The sequence below is a fragment of the Vigna radiata genome, chromosome 8 (genome assembly GCF_000741045.1).
Source record: "Vigna radiata var. radiata cultivar VC1973A chromosome 8, Vradiata_ver6, whole genome shotgun sequence".
Classification (NCBI taxonomy): domain Eukaryota; kingdom Viridiplantae; phylum Streptophyta; class Magnoliopsida; order Fabales; family Fabaceae; genus Vigna; species Vigna radiata.
Window position 1 is genome coordinate 44,851,943 of NC_028358.1, and position 19,585 is coordinate 44,871,527.

The following is a 19,585-nucleotide window of genomic DNA, read 5'->3' on the forward strand; positions in this document are numbered from 1 at the left end:
ATATTATGAAATTTGCATATGATAAAAAAAATCCATATTCGATTGGTTGAATTTCTGAAACCAACATCTCTTAATAAAAAACTCATTCAAAACTCTTAACACATTAAATACTCATTAAAGTTTAACCAACACTAATTTTTTACAGATCTTAACTTTACGATGAGTTTAGGATTTGAATTAAGGTTTTCTTTAGGTATAATATATATACTTTAGTTTGAAATGATATATGAAAAACTTTATATCGATTAAAAAAAGATAAATTTAAAATATTTTAAAATATTTAATAACTTTTTAAACTGATTTTATAAAACTAAATTACATTTAAATATCACTTTTAAGACATTTTCAATAAATATTTAAGAATATATGAACCATAAAAAAGACCACAGTTTCATGCATTGGATATTGATTTAAAATAAGATATTAAGTACATTGTATGAAACCTTAAGCCGAATTCTTGAGAAAAACATCAGTCAAAACCGTCTTCGACTGCATAGAAGCTTTCAGAAGATTCACACCCTGTACAATATAAATAAAATAAATTAATGAACCATGATCCATTGTCAGAAAAAAAAAAAAAAAAAAACAAAACTCCAGCATATTTGTAAGAGATCCACGAAACACTTTACTTTGTGCATATTAAATTAGAAGTAAATTCATATATTTTAAACCTGAAAAGCGATGACGATATCTTCATATTTTAAAAACAAAACTTGCCTCATTCATGTCCAACTCGATCACCTTTGTCTCCAAGTCGTCAAGATCTTTCACGTTGAATTTGTTAAGTAGAGTAGGGAATGAAATGTCTGACAGGGGCTCAATTGTCAGATCATCCATCACAATGTAAGTTACTACCTCTTTTACAAAACCACTCTTCTTGGCAATTTCATTTGCAACCTTTTCACCAACAAAATTCATTTGCGCGTTCATAGATAACTTACAATTAGGACAATGAATGGTCCTATCACATGTGACGTAATCACGGTGATATTGGTACCGGTAGAATACATCCGTGGAGTCGTTGGAAGAACTGTTGGAAGAACTGTCATTATCTGAAGGAAGAAGACCAGAGATTGGTGAAAACATGAGGGCACTTGGTTTCAACAGTAGATTCTTATGCTGGCCTGGTTGCATGTAGGTTTCATCAAGATTCTCAACACTTTGATAGAGATTGCCTAAGCTACCAACTATTTGATTCTTATTGACAATCCTTATAACAGTAGCAATGGGTAAACAGAGCAAGTTAAAGAGAAAGTCTACAACGGATTTTGATGTTTCTGCGTACAGAACCTTCTCACGCTTAGTGTCGATAAGCAATTTCAGAGTCAATTTAAAGGAAGAAGATGCCATGCTGATAGAAGTTTTAGGAAAATATCAAGATTCACACTCAATATTTTTCTAAAAATTGAGTCTATTGGACTTTAAATAGAAGTGATAATTAAAATATTATGAAAATAAAAATAAAATACAAATAAAATCTCCATGATCTAAAATCATAATTACATATCCCTATTTTATCTCAATCAAATCAAACTAAATATTATTATTCCTATTTTATCTTTATCAAATAAAACTAAATATTACTAGATCTAAAATCATAATTACAAATCCCTATTTTATCTCTATCAAATCAAACTAAATATTACTAGACCTAAAATCATAATTACATATCCCTATTTTATCATCTATCAAATCAAACTAAATATTATTAGACCTAAAACTAATAAAATAAAATAAACTAAATATTATTAGACCTAAAACTAATAAAATAAGATTTAAACAAACTATTTTATCTCTACCAAATCAAATTATTTTATCTCTATCAAATCAAACTAAATACTACAATAAATTCTATAATAAAATATATAATTTTAGATTAAAAATTAATTAAATTTTTTTAATAAAAAAATCTATATTAACTTTCATTGTAGTCTATTTAAAAGAGAAAAAGATCGAGATTTTGGAAATTGGAATATTATTTACCATAACGTGAAAGAATTTTTTAAAGAAATTTCTTTTCAAAAATAAATAAAAACTTACCCATAAATCATGAATCATGATGATAGCTTTGATGTTGAATCAAGTTTTTAAAGAAATTTCTTTTCAAAAATAAATAAAAACTTACCCATAAATGGTGTTGAATGAAGGTTTTGTTTCATTGCTTCTTAACTACTCATGCAAGTGATGATGTATAAATGAAAAGAAATAATATCAATCAATAAATAAATAGGCATGCAAAATTTAGTGGGACAGCATAATCTCACTGTCAGTGCAATTATTTTTCGTGTCTTCGAGGTTAGAAAAAGATTTGAGTTTTTTTTTTTTTTTTAGAATAATTTTATCATTGTTTTACCGATTAAAATTAAAACTTTACTCAATATTTTATTTTATATCATGTAATATATCGTAACACAATAAAATTATTCAAATATATCGTATTGTCATAACACAATAAATTATATTTAAGTTTAATTAAAATAAAATTTAAGTTTAATTAAAAATTAAAGATATTTTTTATACACTTTTCAACTTCTTATTTAATTCAATATATATTTAAGAATGTATGATCATAAATGTAACATCATTAAAACTATAATTTTTTTTTGTATTTCTAGTAACTTGTTATAGATACTTTTTATTAATAAATGGTTAGATAATTATAGTTGTGTTAGAATAAGTCATAACCAACCAGTACAAAATTCACTGTTGATGTTATTAAAAAGAAGCTATAAGAACAAAAGTTTTTCATTAAAATTAAAACTCTCTTATGCACTGTGTTCGTCTTGAAAGATTTTACTATTCATTATCTTTTGCACACGGATTCGTGATTTTTTTGTGTTCGTTTTAAGGTATTTATTTAAAAGAAAAAAAATATATTTGCAGAATTGATGGGTAATTCCATCTTTATTATCCTGTAGAAATTTTAAATTATTAGATAATGTTTTTCCTAAAAAACCAATTTTGTTCCTGTAAAATTATACATTTTTTCTAATAGTTATCTTGAAAAATGCATACAGCATAATATGATGGATTCCAATAAAGAAAATCACTTCAACTAAACTTGAAAATTTCATTCTTATTGATTTTATTAATAATAATATAATAAAATAGTAATATTAATAATAATATTATTATTAAATAATAATGATAATAATAAACTTACATAGCCCTCTGCTTCTTCTCTGTTTTATAGCCAAGACGATAAAATTATATTTCATAGAATTTTTTTTTTCAGATTATCAGTACAATTTAATCTTTTAATTTTGTATTTAAGTTCAATAATTTTTTACAGAAATATTAAAGTTAGTTTTATTCAGAAGATTTATTATTTCTTTATGAAAAATTGAAATTGAAATTAAAATTACAAAAAAAAGAGTAAACTTTTATTTAAATATATTGTACTAAACTTAGTTATTTTTTAAAATATATTATATTAATTAATTAGTTATTTTAGTACAACTATTTCAAATAATTTTTGTCATAAAATATATTACTTTTAAATATTATTTTATATTATTTTTACCACTAAAAGTTATTCGAAGATATTAAAGTAGAGAACATAAATTTTATCAAATGAGTTCGTTTTAAAACTTGTGATTGAGAAACTATTGTCATCCTAAATAACTACAAGCAATAGGTGAAATTTTTATATGCAAAATAAAATATGGTAGAACACTGGTTCCAAAAAAGTATGAAAACAAACTAGGTCACAAAAGAAAAAAACAATTTTCAAAATTCTTCTTTCAATGGATATAGTTAACCAACTTATTTCTAGTATATGAAAATTCATACCATCATGCACCTAAGTACAGACACAAAGATGATCAACGCGACAATTCTTATTTCTAGAAAGGGAAAGTTTCTTCTAAAACTCATGTACAGACGAGAAAAGTTGAGCATTTAAATTCAACAAAATTACAAGACAAAATATAATGTTTTTGCAGAAAAAAAAATGTGATCAATGTCTCTTTATAAAATATTGATAAAAAGTCATTAAAAGTGATGACAATTTTTAATTAAACTATAAGGCGACTTCTTTATAAAAAATTCTAAAAAGATAAGTTATTAAGATCGATGACCACTTACTTTATAAAATTGTTAAAAGAAAAATTATTAAAAGTGATAATAATTTTCAATTAAATTAAAGTTATCATAATCCATGACCACTTCTATGATGAAATTAAGCTTTCCGAGTTTATCAAACTTTTCTTCGTCCAACTTAACTTATTGTTAAGTTTATTACCTTATTGGACGATTTTATTGAGTTTACCACTCCGGCCAATTATCTTAACAAATTCTCTTTTCAAAAAATTTCAATAATATGTAAATTTTAAATTAATTATCTCATTTTTATAATTTACCAATTAAATTAATCATTATTGAAAGTTTTCCTCTTTTCTCTTAGACCACTTTTTTATTCCATGGTTTAAATTGATTTTATGATGATTGATGTGTCATTTTTTTATATAAATAAAAAATGTTACATATATATTATTACATCCACCTTAAAGATGAAAGAAATGTAAAATGTTTTTTATTTTTAAAATAAATAAGAACAAGAGTGCATACACGAAAATAGGAATTGTACTTTCAAAACTACTGTCAAAATCACACGTAACCTTCTTCGAGTAAATTTTTGTTTTAGATCTTAATATTTAAATAAAATACAAATAATTAAAAACTCAGTTTCACTGCAAACATACTAAGATTCCGAGTAAAGTAAATACTTTACCTATACACTATGTTCACATTGAAAGATAGATTTGGAAAAAAATGAAATTAATGGATTTGAGAATAAGTTGATTGTTATTTTTTTAAAGGATTAAGAAATGAATGAAAGTAGATTTAAAAATAAATTTATAAAAATTAGTATAAAATTTGATTGATGTAATAGATAAAAAATAATAATTTAATTAGTAAAAATTAAATATTATTAAAATATCTTTAGTAGTAAAAATTAATATAAAATGATAATGGGTTAATAATATACATAATTGTAGAAATTGTTATAAGAAGAAAAAAAATATTAAAATGAAAAAGAAATTATATTTAAGTAATGCAAAATAATTATTTTTAAAATATAATATTTTGGAAATATAAGCTTACATTATAATCAAATACGTTTGTTTGGAATCGAATATGTCTGCGTTCGAATCGAATAAGTTTAGGTTGTAACTGAATACGCTTTTTTATGATTTTCTACATAAGATAGAATAGATTTCAACTCTCTTTGAATCAAATACGAGTTGGATCTTCGTTCTCCTCGAACTCTACTGGTTCATCTTGACCTCCACTCGTTTTGAATTATAGCTTAAGGATAATATCGATTTTCACAAAATAACACTGTAAGTCTCTTCTCCTGATCAAAGAACCCTTGCATCTTCCAAATTTTCTACCTTCCTTCTTGCAAATTCGTTCAAGCAAATAGCAATATTCACTCCAATCCGCCTTCCTATATTCCCTTTCATATTTCATCCTTTGAAATTAACAGTGTTAAATACGTGTTTGTGAAATATTTATAATAAAGTATGATTAAAATTGAAAGTTAAATTTTTAACTAAGTAATTTAAGTTTATTATTCTAGAAGTTAAAAATAAAAATTTTTCTACACTTTTAATTCTTCAGTCTCTTCAAGATTTAAAAAATAAAACAAATATTTTCCAATGCCTTGTTTTTGAGGGAAAGTTCAACTTTCAAACTAGTTAAGAAAATTTTTAGGGCACTAACTTATGAGTTTCCCGGGAAGTTTCTCTTTTTTTTCTCCCTGTCTAATTTTTCATTCTATTGTTTAAAATTGATTTTATGATGGTTGATCGTTAGCATATAATTATGACAAAAAAGATGTCTTAAGTAGAGGAATATTGCTTTATAGAATTAATTGGGTAATCTATCATTTTTTTATATAATTTAAAAATATCACAAATATTATACTCTATTTAAAAGGTAATCGATCAAATTTATTTCCCGTCGCGCTTATAATTATTTGATTGTTTCCAATGAAAAAGCAAGAGAATATTTTAGGATCATAAGGGTCCCGTTATTTTGACACATTTTTTTAACACATATTTGTCAATATTTAATTGGTCCTTTTTAATTTTTATTTTTTTTTAAAAAAAGTTGTCCTCGAGAGTGAAGAGGGATTCAGAAAATTGGATTTCTAAATATACCTCTGTCCTCTTTCATTAGAAACGCAGCTTCTCTCTTCATTTTCACAAAAAAGTTTCGTCCGTTTGCGTCTTCGTTCTCGTTGTGGGTGTTCGCAGTTTGTTTTCGTTGTGGGTGTTCGAAATGGCAAGTTCCAGTGAGCATCTTCGTTTGACCAAAGTAAATGTGTTTTTCCACTATCTTCTTCTTGGTTTGGGTTTTGTGTTTTTGGTTTTGGTGTTTAGATTTCTGTTGTTTTGGGGAATAAAGTGTGGGACATGCATAACCATTCAATAACAGTGCTTTTGTTTCCCTAGGTGGAATGTCCAACAACGAACAAAGTGGAATCTCCAACAACCAAGAAGGAGGAATGTGCAAGAACGAACCGGGTGGAATGTCCAACAAGCAATCACCTTTGAAGACGTATGTTAGGATTGGATCAAGAAGGCGTTATAAGAGTCAAACGCTTAGGACACCGTACACCGGAAATTTAGTTCTTAGAATAAAAAACGACTGATCAATGTATTAAGTTTTTGAAATGACAATTATAGAACAGGACACTGTAATTATACCTATTTCGTTCAATATATAGAAGATGCATGATTGGTCCCATGAAGTTTTGTAATTTATAATTTTGCAATTTTATAGGCTATGTTATTGAAGTGGTTTACATTGTGAATCTCCATTTTTATCCAGTGATATTGTTTGTGATAGAATAATGAAAGAATGTCTGTGACTTGATGAAGTTACGTGAATTGGTGAACATGATGTTGTTAAAATCTGCATTGTAATCGTTTACCAGGCCTGGTAAATGATTACGTGAGTCATTTTATGGTTTTGGACACCTTGTTGAACTGAATGAGCCATCTGATTTAACCTAGGGGACCACAGTTCAATTGCAGTGTTTTTTCACCCAAGTACACTTGTTTTAATTTGAATTGGTTGTTTATGTGACCTGTGCCTTCAAGGTCAACTTTTGGGAAGCCCATGATGGGGTAAGGGACCACAACTGATGGTATGAGGCACATAGTTCAAGTCTTATATGCAGGGCACCCAAAAGTACCCTTGTAATCGTTTACCAGGTCTGGTAAACTGGTAAACGATTACACGAGTCATTTTGGGTTTTTGGACATCCTGTTGAACTGAAGGAGCCACCTGATGTAACTTAGGGGACCACAGTTCAATTGCAGTGTTTTTTCACCCAAGTGCACTTCTTTTAATTGGAATTGATTGTTTATGTGTGACCTCTGCTTTCAAGGTCAACTTTTGGGAAGCCTATAATGGGGTAGGGGACCACAACTGATGGTATGAGGCACATAATTCAAGTCTTATATGCAGGGCACCCAAAAGTACCCTTGTAATCGTTTACTAGGCCTGGTAAACGATTACGCGAGTCATTTTGGGTTTTTGAACATCCTGTTGAACTGAAGGAGCCACATGTTGTAACTTAGGGGACCACAATTCAATTGTAGTGTTTTTTCACCCAAATGCACTTGTTTTAATTGGAATTGGTTGTTTATGTGTGACCTGTGCCTTCAAGGTCAACTTTTGGGAAGCCCATGATGGGGTAGGGGACAACTGCTGATGGTATGAGGCACATAGTTCAAGTCTTATACGTAGGGCACCCAAAAGTACCCTTGTAATCGTTTACCAGGCTTTGGTAAACGATTACGCGAGTCATTTGGTGTTTTTGGACATCCTGTTGAACTGAATTCTGTGACCTGTGCTTTCAAGGTCAACTTTTGGGAAGCCCATGATGGGATAAGGGACCACAGGTGATGGTATCAAGCACATAGTTAAAGTCTTATATGTGGGGCATCCAAAAATATCCTTGTAATCGTTTACGAGGCTTGGTATTAACACCCAATTTTGTCCAGGTTAAATAATATATATATATATATATATATATATATATATATATATATATATATATTTTTTACTTTAATTTATTTTATCTTATTTTATGTCTTTTAATCATTTTTATTTTGTTTTTATTTCATTTTATATTATTTAGTTTTATTTTTATATTAATTTTTTATTTTAATTCTATTTTTTATTTTACTTTACTTGTTATTTAGAATTATCTCACTTTATTCTTTTTTTAGGTTAGTTTCTTTTTGTTTAGTTGTATCTTCTTTTTATGTTCAACGTTAACAAAAACAAAAAAATAAATAAAAAAAAAGGAAAAAAACGAAAGAGGTACAGCAGACTGGTTTCCTTTATTCAAGCACGAATTCAGCTGCAAGATATCATAACAGGCAGGCTTAACATTAGAGGCTTGTCCCTCCTGCAACATTTACACAGTAATGCTCAAAATATCTCATACAATGGCAGTAAAAAAGCGTCTTTGCTGCTCTTGCTAAAAAGTCTCTATGCAAAGCTGTGTCATACATCAAAGGGAAAGGAAATTTGAACGGTTTTCGCCGATTGATCCCATTAACAAGGAAAAAAAGACAAAAGAAATCCCAAGTCAGAAGGGATACGGACTGATCATACAGAAGGGAAGAGGGGATTCAGAAGCACCATTATCATTCACTCACACACTACTTCTCTGACCGGTGACCACCCCAACCAGATTTTCCCTTGCATTCCCAATTCTTCACCTCCAACGGATCCATGATTCACCTGACCAATCTCCATTGCCATCCTCCTTAAGGGAGAAGGAACACCTCACCATCACAGCTTAGAAGAGAGCTCTCGACTCCTCTGACCTCCACCATTAACCAATCATCTACTTCCATTGCTCACTCTCAGCATGACTTTCTTGCACCTGTAAAGTCCAACAAAAAGAATACAATCTCAGAAAAGGAACAAGAGACCGCAAGAAAAAAAGAAGAAGCAAAGACAACGAAACGAACTCCAGCAAGAGAGGAGAGGAATTGATATTGTGGCAGTTATTCAACATCCACGGAAAAGAAAAACGAAGCCAGTAAAAAGAAGAGAGGAGCTAACGGTGGCAACCGGCCAATAGTGGGTCAAGAAATATTGAATGGTGATGTAGGGAGATTCCGAGGAATACAAATAACCTCTGATTTTTTTCAGATTTGGAGAGCATCTGGAATAACTAATGAATTACAACTCTATTGTACTGCAATTGGTGCATTGGTCTTTGCAGCCTTNATGNTTTTTGCTGGTTGGTTTCATTATCACAAAGCTGCTCCAAAATTGACTTGGTTCCAAGATGTAGAATCTACGTTGAATCACCATTTGACAGGGCTCTTCAAGAAGTAAGTATGCTTTGTTCACTTGTATCTTCATGTAAGCTTGCTGCATTGTGCTTCATATTATACATGATATTGTTCTATTTGGGATTGAATTGTTGTGAGAGTACTCTCCTTTTTCATCCACCAATGCATAATCACCCTCCCTCTTCAACCTGAGACCTCCGGCCGCATTTCTTGCCTTTTATTAATAATCTCAGCCCAATCTTCATCAACACAACTACTTCCATAATCTCATCTTCATACTCTACAACATACAGAACACCCTCATTCTCTTCATTTTCCTATCTCCATTACCAAAGCCGAAATGGCCCAACCAAACCCCCCATCAACCTTGATTTCTACTACATGTCGTTTCCCTGCAAAAAAAAAACCAACCCAAACACCCTGAATCAGTCACAACAACCACAAACCAGATAATCAAACCATGCCCCCCACGCCTCGGTCCATCTCCAATAATCAACAATAAAATTGAATCATTAGGATAGATGCTCACCAGAAAAGCACAATAAAAAAAACAGAGTCAGTACCTTCGTCTTCACTAGAACCACTCCATTCACGCTTAAAACCATCATCCTCAACCTGCACTGCAAAAAGTTACAAAATAAGAATCAACCACTCAACACCAGTCTCCATTTTCATTCAATCTACAAAGAAACACACGCAAGGACAGAGAACCAAATTTATCTCCATTCTTCTCCATAAACCCCTGCATCGCAACCAGTGTGTCACCTTCATTCCCCAACTCACACAGATTCACACAGGAACACCACAGTGTGTTCCTTTCACCTTTCGACTGCGTCAATCGAAGCCAATAGCCCAACACTCCCTACACCATCGGAAAAACCCGCGCCCAGTCAAAAAGAGCTCGCGTTTCGGAGAGGAAGGAGGATGCAGAGGTCGGCAATGTGGTTGAACGGAGGACGCGCAGTGGCGGCGGTGTGACTGCTAGATCCCGATTTGAATATTGAATGGAGGAGAGGATGTCCCGGAATGAAAAGGGCGAATAAGGGGAGAGTTGCCTTGACGCCGGTAGGATTCCTTGCGGTGACCGGAGCCACCGATAACGGCCAGAGCTTGGCGGAACGTGGTCGCGCGGCGGTGTTGGCTCAGTGGATGGCTGTGCGATACGTAGAGGGAGAGAGAAAGTGGTGGCGCGGTGGCTGGCCGGACAGAAGCAATAACGCCGGCGCCGCCAAGGCTGGCCGGATGGGCGCGGTGGCTGTCAGAGGGGAGCGGCGGCATGACGCGTTCAGGGGAGATGACCCCAACCCTAGGCAAGTAGGTGCGGAGAGAGACTTGGAGTCTCAGAGGTGTTGGAGTGCAGAATGGGGTGAGGAGGTTCGAACCCCTAAGGTTTCTGACCTTGGGAGAGAGGGGTGCCTAGGCCATTGCTGGGCCACGATAAAAAATAACAAAAAGATAACGGGCGTTACTCCCTGTACCTCTCCAATTGCTGGGTCACACCCCTTTTCACTTGGGCTTAGGCCCAATCTGCTATCAGAAGCAAAATTTGTCTGCACACTCCTGTTTTTTCCCTTTTCACCCCCTTCTCTTATTTAATTTGATTGGTTTTTATTTTATTATTTCACTATATACTTTATTTTCATCTTTATCTTTATTTTTTTATTTATCTTTTTATTTTGTTTCTATTTTACTTTTATTTTTCCTTTTTTTTGTTTTATTTTATCTACTTTTAAATAAATATTAAAAACAACAAAAATAGTTTTAAAAGGTTAAATCACACGTGCGATCATTTGTGTAGGCCTTGTGTTAAAAGTTTTTCTCCTTTTCTTTACAAAAATAATAAATATATGTTTTAATAGGTTAAAGCACACGTGTGACCATTCGTGTAGGCCTTGTGCTAAAATTCTTTCTCCTTATTTTCACAAAAACACTAAAAATATGTTCAAAAGGTTAAAACACATGTGCGACCGTTCGCGTAGGCCTTGTGCTAAAAACCTTTTCCTCTTTTTTCACCAAAATAATAAAAATATGTTTAAAATGTTAAAGCATACGTGCGACCGTTCGCGTATGCCTTGTGCTAAAAACCTTTTCTCCTTTTTTTTTCACAAAAATAATAAAAATACGTTTTAAAAGGTTAAAGCACACGTGCGACTGTTCGCATAGGCCTTGTGCTAAAAGCCTTTTCCCTTTCTTTTACAAAAATAATAAAAATGTTTTAAAAGGTTGAAGCACACGTACGACAATTCGCGTAGGCCTTGTGCTAAAAAACCTTTACTGTTTCTCACACAAAAATACCAAAATACAAAACATTTGTCGGGCACAAAAAATAAAAAAATATATTTTGTTTCTTTAAAGTTTTATTTTTCGGGATAGTTAAGCATTTTGAAAACCACATCGTCATTTGCGTATCTAATTAAGGGTACTGCTTTAGGGTTGTAGGGTGCTAATACCTTCCATACACGTAACCGACTCCCGAATCCAAAATCTGGTTTTAGTGGACCTTATCTTATCTTTTTTATGGTTTTTCCGTAGTTTTCCAGAATAAACTATGGTGGCGACTTCAAAAGTCATTTTTATCAAAATCGTTTCTTTTTTGGGATCGTCGTCCCGTCGCGATACCGGTTGCGACACTTGGTAAACGATTACGCGAGTCATTTTTGGTTTTTGGACATGTTGTTGAACTGAAAGAGCCACCTGTTGTAACCAAGGAGACCACAATTCAATTGCAATGTTTTTTCACCCAAGTACACTTGTTTTAATTTGAATTGGTTGTTTATGTGTGATTTTCAATTGTTTAACATGTTCTCAAATATAATACAACAAATAATCAACCAACATTTAACAAAAAAATATAAAATTCCCATACTCAATTTGATTAATAAAAACAGTACAATGTTCCATTAATGCATAAATGATTCATACATTCTTAAATATTTATATATATATATATATATATATATATTGAATTAACTAAGTTGAAAAGTGTATAAAAAATTGGTAAAACAATGATAAAATTACTCTAAAAAAAAAGAAAGGAAACTCAAATTTTTTTTAACCTTGAAGATACGAAAAATAATTGCACTGATAGAGAGATTACGCTGTCCCACTAAATTTTGCATGCCTATTTGTCAACACCCAATTTCATCTATCAACACCTAATTTCGTCTGAGTGACAAAAATATATTATTTTTATTTTATATTATGTCTTTTTATCAATTTTGTTTTTGTTATATCATTTAATTTTTTATTTTTACTTATTTTATGTTATTTTATTTATTTATCTTTTTATTTATTTATCTTTTTTTGTTTTTTATTTTCATATTAGTTTTTATATTTTAATTCTATTTTTTACCTTTTATTTTATTTTACTTTTTATTTTATTTTTCTTTTTATTTTATTTTACTTTTTATTTTATTTTACTTTTTATTTTATTTTATTTTACTTTTTGTCATTTAGATATATTTCGTTTTATTTTACGTTAGTTTTTTTTATTGTTTAGTTTTATTTTTGTTTTTTTTTTTTACGTTAAACGTTAACAAAAAATTCTAAGGAAAAAGAAAATAAAAAGGGTATCGCAGACTGTTGCTTTCTTTCCATTCTCAGTCACGCAATCACCAAGCACCAATTTAGCTTCCTTACAACACAGTGCATTCAACTCTCCTGCAACGCAAAGCACAGACAAAACATTCATCAAAGGGGAATGATATTTTGAACAAGCTTCTTCCAGCGATACAGTGAAAACATGAAGAAGGAAAAGGACAAAAAAAAGATATCTCAAGTCAGAGGATACGCCTGTATGATCCAAGAGACAGAGGGGAATTGGCTTCATGAGAACCTTGACCATCAGACAGAAGAGGGGGACGGCTTCTCCAATCACTCTGGACTCACTCAACAGAAACCCCTAGACTATCTTTGCTCCTCTGGACTCCAACCAATTTTTTTTTTTCTTTTCACTTCCAAGTATTCACCTCCAATATTTCATCGCCGCGAGAGCACACTATCAAACAAGAACAATAACAACAGAGAAAAGATCATCAACAAAAAGATTCTGGACTCCCTCATCTTTAACACGAACCATCATTTGCATACACAGAAAAAAAGGCAACCTCTTTGGACCTTCATCTTCAACCATCATTCAGTCTCAGTCTCTGTGATGGCGTCCACCATTTCATGAGCAGAGGAAGAAAACGAGAGGCCAGCATCTGAAAAAGAGAAAGAACTGGTTCCTATCACGGGCTGGGGGAGGTTTTCTGAAGGTTCACTGGCCGGCATCAACTTCACTGCTGCAATTGCTGCAGCTGGGGACACCAAGCAACAGCAAAGCCCGGTAAGTAACTCTCTCTCTCGCTCATATAGTCGCTTGTAATGTATGCTGTATTGTGAATGGCTGTATCACGAACTACGTATTATATTTGCCTGTGGTTATTGGCCTTGTGTATGAACCCCCCTCACTCTTCATTCTCAATGGCCACCTTTGCCCAACATCCACCATCTTCATCTTTTTTAGCCTCTGCAATTTCCATGGCAAACTTGCCTAATACGCCGTCATGCTCCATCAACTTCTCTCCTCACCACCCTATCCAAATCAATATCCCAGCCAAACCCCTCAAACATCACAACGTCAATGCCTCTGCAATCTGTAACCAAAAAAACTAAACAGATTTCACAGCCTAATACCAAGCCTCTGCCGCTGAGGCAAAACTCCATCAACCTTCACTACATCACCAAGCAAAATTCCAGCAAGTCATAAGCCAAGTTCTCACAATCATCGACCATAACCACAACAAGAGGTATTGCTAGTCAGAAAATCCCTCACACAATCCCGATCCCATTTATCTGCAAAAAGGATCCAACCCAAACCTGAGCCAATCGCAGTAACCACGAACCAAATCAGATATTGAAGCTAAGTCGCCTTTGTTCACCCCAAGCAACCGTGAAAAGAGTTAACCCCCTAACGTTGTCTCGACAAGCCTCCGTGGTCGTCTTCTCTGATCAATAAACGGTGGAATCGCGTTGGCGGTAGCCTCGGTGACGGCGGTGGGCTCGACGAGGAGCGACGACTCTGGCTTGGCGGCAGCGAGCAGGCAGCAGAGGCAAACCCTTCCCTGGGTCACCGTTTTCGAAGCAGAGAGAGAGGGCGGTGAGTGCGTGAGTGGCCGGCGGTGGCTTTGGGGGGGCGTGGTGTCGCCGGTGACGCCATGGACAGCCCCCTCGCAGCGCCCTTTTGATCGGAGATTGTGGCAGCAGATGGGGCGAATCACGGAAGGTGAGGACGTCTCCCTCTCGCGCGCGGCGAGGAACTTGAGGAAGGGGTCTGACTCCGTGGCCGGCAGCAGCTCCGGTGACGCTTACTGTCGCCGGTAACGCCTCGAACTGGCCGGATGGGAGCTGTGGCTGGTCGGGTGGTGGCAGCGTGAGACGTTCCTAGGAGGCAAACCTAGTTTGAGAATGAAGAGACCTTGAGTCTCTCTTTTGAGGCTGAGAGAGTGTCAAATGATGAAACGAGGGAGGAAGGAAACAACCCCTAAATTCTGCTGTTGGGGGATTCTTGGGCCATGGGTCCTTTTCCTTTACTTTTTTTTAAAAAAAAAATAAATATACTTTTCACTTTTGCACCCTTGTTTATCATTTAGGCACCCCATTTTTTCTGCCGGACCAGCAATGGGCCAAGAGAAAACAAAAAAAAAAACAAACTTTTTCCGCACACCCCTGTTTATGCTAAATCTCACCCCCTTTCCACTAGGGCTTTGGCCCAATCAGTTGTCAGCACTTAATTTGATTTGCACCCCCTGATTTCACTGGCACACCCCTTTTTCTTGGGCTTAGGCCCAGTTCGTTTCTAAAAGGAAAAATAGCTTAGACATTTTTTTTCTTATTTAAGCACCTTTGCAATTTTATTTTTTCTTTACTTTGTTGTTATTTATTTTATTTTATCTTTTTACTTTTACTTTATTTATTTATATTTTAATTCTATTTTTATTTTTATTTTTTTTTATTTTTTTATTTTCTTTTTACTTGTCTACCTTTTAAATATGTGAATATAAAAATAAACAAAAATATTTTAAAAGGTTTAAGCACATGTGCGACTTAAAACCTTTTCCTCCTTCTTTCAAAAATAACAAAAACATTTTAAAAGGTTTAAGCACACATGCGGCCATTCGCGTCAGCCTTGTGTTAAAACCTTTTCCTCCTTCTTTCAAAAATATAAAAAAATGTTTTAAAGGTTTAAGCGCGTGTGTGATCGCACGCATAGACCTTTTTCTTCTTTCATAAAAAATATAAAAAAAATGTTTTAAAGGTTTAAGCGCGTGTGTGATCGCTCGCATCGTCCTCGTCCCGAGACCTTTTCTTCTTTTATAAAATTAAAAAATATGTTTTAAAGGTTTAAGCACGTGTGTGATCGCACGCATCGTTCTCGTGCTAAGACCTTCTCCCCTTTCATAAAATTATTTAAAAAAATATGTTTTAAAGGTTTAAGCACGTGTGTGATCGCACGCATCGTCCTCGTGCTAAGAACCTTTTCCCTTTTTTATAAAAATGCTAGACTATAAATATTTCCAAACTTTCCAAACAAACTTCCCAAACAATTCTCCAAACAAATTTTCCAAATGGTTTCATAAAGAACTACGTAACCCTGATTTCTCAGTCCAACTGAGAATACGTAAGAGCAAGGTCAATCCTTGTCGGGCACAAAAAACACAAAAAAAATATTTTGTTCTATTTAGAGTTTTATTTTTTTAGGGGAAATTAAACATTTCGCAAACCACATCAAATTCGTGTATTTAGTTAAAGGTACTGCCTTAGGGCAGACGTTGTGGGGGTGCTAACACCTTCCCCACACGTAACCGACTCCCGAACCCAATCTTTGGTTTTTGTGAACCGTGCTTTATCATTTTATGGTTTTTCCGTAATTTTCTATAATAAACTATGGTGGCGACTCCAAAAACTCTTTTTCAAAACTTTTTAATTATTTCCTTTTTTGGATCCTTGTCCCGTCGCGATTCCGGTTGCGACACTATCTATTTATTGATTGATATTATTTCTTTTCGTTATACATCCTTACTTGCATGAGTAGTTAAGAAGCAATGAAACAAAACCTTGATCTAGCACTAGAGCTATCACCTTGATTCATGATTTATGGGTAAGTTTTAATTTATTTTTGAAAAGAAATTTCTTTAAAAAATTCTTTCACGTGGTGGTAAATAATATTTCAATTTCCAAAATCTCAATCTTTTTCTCTTTTAAATAGACTAGAATGAAAGTTAATATAGATTTTTTTTAAAAAAAAATTAATTAATTTTTAATCTAAAATTATATATTTTATTATAGAATCTAATATATTGTAATATTTAGTTTGATTTAATAGAGATAAAATAATTTGATTTGATAGAGATAAAATAGTTTGTTTAAATCTTATTTTATTAGTTTTAGGTCTAATAATATTTAGTTTGATTTGATAGAGACAAAATAGGGATAGATAATTATGATTTTAGGTCTAGTAATATTTAGTTTCATTTGATAGAGATAAAATAGGAATAAGTAGAGATAAAATAGGAATAGGTAGTTATGATTTTCTGTTTATTTAGGTATAATATTATTTTATGATAGATTAAGGGGATTTTATTTGTAAGACTGTTAATATTTTATTTCCAGATTTTATTTTTATTTTTGTAATATTTTAATTATCATTTTATTTAAAGTCTTTCAATAAACAATAGACTCAATTTTTAGAAAAAATATCTAAGTGTGTATCTTGAGATTTTCCTAACACTTCTATCAGCATGACATCTTCTTCCTCCAAATTGACTTTGAAATTGCTTATCGACACTAAGCGTGAAAAGGTTCTGTTCGCAGAAATATGAAAATTCGTTGTAGACTTTCTCTTTAACTTGCTCTGCTTGCACATTGCTACTACTATAAGGATTCTCAACAAGAATGAAATGGTTGGTAGCTTAGGCAATCTCTATCAAAGTGTTGAGAATTTGGATGAAACTTACATGCAACTAGACCAACATAAGGATCTAGTGTTGAAACCAAGTGTCCTCATGTCTTCACCAATCTTTGGTCTTCTTCCTTCAGTTAATGACAGTTCTTCCAACGACTCCACGGATGTATTCTACTGTGTCAATATCACGATGATTACGTCACATGTGATAACACCACTTGTTGTCCTACTTGTAGGTCATCTATGAAGTGGCAAATGAATTTTGTTGGTGAAAAGGTTGCAAATGAAATTGCTGCCTACAAGAGTGGTTTTGTGAAAGAGGTAGTAACTTACATGGTGATGGATGACCTGACAATTCAGCCCCTGTCAAGCATTTCAATCCCTACTTTACTTAACAAATTCAAGGTGAAAGACCTTGGTGTCTTGTAAGAAAAGGGGGTCGAGTTGGAGGCAAGTTTTGTTTTTAAAAAATGAAGATATCATTATCGCTCTTCAAGTTTAAAATATATGAATTTACTTATAATTTAATATGAACAAAGTAAATTGTTTCGTGGTTCTCTTACATATTGCTGGAGCTTTGTTTTTTTTTATTGACAATAGATCATGGTTCATTAATTTCTTTTTTTCATAGGTTAAATATATCTTTTGGTCCTCATTTTCGTGCCCAATTCTCAACTGGGTCCTCATGATTTTTTTTGTCCCAATTGAATCCAAATATTTGTTAATTTGAGGCAATAAAGCTCTCTCCGTTAACTTTCCACTGACGTCGTTTAAATGTGATGAATGAGTGTTCTTTTGTATAATACACCCTTCGGGGATACCTCCAAATCAGAATACACCCTCCGGGAATACCACATTGCAGATTTGGAAAGTCTTCCATCCAAAGCTTCAATATTTCCCTCTTCCACACCTACTAGTCTAGAAATGAATTCACCATTTCTTGCTTCGACGGGGTGCCCCACAGTTTCAACCATCATGCAAGGGTTGTTAAAACCATTCCAAGAATGAAGAGGCACCAATTTACACAGCCCATAGAGCCAAGTAACAACCTCCTTCATGGAAGGTCTCCTCTCCCTATAAGACCTCACACTTGGCAGCAATCACAGCCGACTGCTTCCTCACAACCGGATCCTTGGGAGCTGCAATTCTAAGATCATAAAAAGCCAAAAGCTTCCCTTTCTTGATGAGAGGAATAGCCCAATCCACGATAGAAGGTGGTGAATAAGTGATGTCAATGACCCTCCTTCCGCTTATAATCAGCAGCACCAAAATCCCAAAGCTGAAAACATCAGTTTTGGTGCTCAAATTATCAGGAGTTACATAAGAAGGATCAAGATAGCCCATGGTGCCTACACAGGGAGTGGACCTGAGTCTGTAGTCATCAACACGGCCTCTCAAGGCCAAACCAAAATCCCCCAATCTCGCTTTGTAGCTGCGGTCGATGAGAACGTTCGCAGACTTTATGTCACGGTGAATCACAGGAGGGGTCGAGGAGTGAAGCGTGTCCATGGCTTTGGCAGTTTGCAGAGCCAAATGATTTTGCAGAGCTTCGTCTTGGCCCTCGATTTTGTCGGCAGCAGAATTTCCTCCAACGACGCCGCCGAGAAAAGCGTGGATGGGAATTGAGGCGAGAGCATTGGAGTGAAGAAATGGATGAAGAATGTGTCGTGATTTCCAAATCCCTAATTCCCCTTTTAATTTTACCATGTCATGATCTTTTAGTTTAAATAAATTTTCCATATAAGAATGAATATAAACAAGTTACTAATGTATGCATCCATATCATCACAATTAGACGGCGTTAGTTTAAAATTAATGGAGAGACCTTTATTGTCTCAAATTAACAAGTATTTGGATGCAATTGGGACAAAAAAAATATGAGGACCCAGTTGAGAATTAGATACAAATATGAGGACCAAAAGACATATTTAACCTTCTTCATCTTCTATAAGATGTGAATCTTCTGAAGGCTTCTCTATAGTCGAAGACGGTTTTGACTGATGTTTTTCTCAAGAATCATTCTTCGGCTTAGAGTTTCATACATTGTACTTAATATCTTAATTTAAGTCAATATTTAATGCATGGAATTGTGGTCTTTTTTATGATTCATAGATTCTTAAATATTTATTGAAAATGTCTTATTTAAATCTAATTCAGTTTTATAAAATGAGTAAATTTTTTTTATATATTATAAAATATTTTAAATTTATCTTATTTTTTTAATCGATATAAATTTTTTCATATATATATATATATATATATATATATATATATATATATATATATATATATATATATATATATATAT

General features: G+C 33.1%; 1 protein-coding gene, 2 long non-coding RNA genes and 1 pseudogene across 5 annotated transcripts; all 4 read right to left on the bottom strand.

Annotated features, from left to right (window-relative positions):
* Positions 1-444: 444 nt before the first annotated feature.
* On the bottom strand, positions 445-1,350 carry LOC106770734. The gene is made up of 2 exons (XM_014656528.1): positions 718-1,350; positions 445-519 (listed from the first exon to the last, which is right to left on the bottom strand). The coding sequence occupies exons 1-2, from the start codon at positions 1,348-1,350 to the stop codon at positions 445-447; spliced, it is 708 nt and encodes a 235-aa protein (XP_014512014.1).
* Positions 1,351-8,408: 7,058 nt separating this feature from the next.
* Positions 8,409-10,925, bottom strand: LOC106769942. Of its 3 annotated transcripts, XR_002669515.1 has the most exons (4): positions 10,044-10,925; positions 9,896-9,952; positions 9,003-9,724; positions 8,409-8,914 (listed from the first exon to the last, which is right to left on the bottom strand). It is a non-coding gene; the product is annotated as an uncharacterized LOC106769942 (long non-coding RNA). The 3 variants fall into 3 exon arrangements; XR_001376384.2 differs by having other exon boundaries at positions 9,896-10,923; XR_002669514.1 differs by having other exon boundaries at positions 9,097-9,724; positions 9,896-10,919.
* A 1,901-nt stretch (positions 10,926-12,826) lies between these two features.
* LOC111242406 lies at positions 12,827-14,856 on the bottom strand. Its single transcript, XR_002669516.1, has 2 exons — positions 13,439-14,856; positions 12,827-13,329 (listed from the first exon to the last, which is right to left on the bottom strand). It is a non-coding gene; the product is annotated as an uncharacterized LOC111242406 (long non-coding RNA).
* Positions 14,857-17,010: 2,154 nt separating this feature from the next.
* LOC106770735 lies at positions 17,011-19,189 on the bottom strand (annotated as a pseudogene).
* Positions 19,190-19,585: the final 396 nt, after the last annotated feature.

Excerpts from the sequence above, each read along its gene's own strand:
- LOC106770734 (XM_014656528.1), bottom strand. The coding sequence starts at position 1,350 with ATGGCATCTTCTTCCTTTAAATTGACTCTGAAATTGCTTATCGACACT. Across the intron at positions 520-717 it reads TCGAGTTGGACATGAATGAG|GGTGTGAATCTTCTGAAAGC; the intron begins GCAAGTTTTGTT and ends TATATTGTACAG.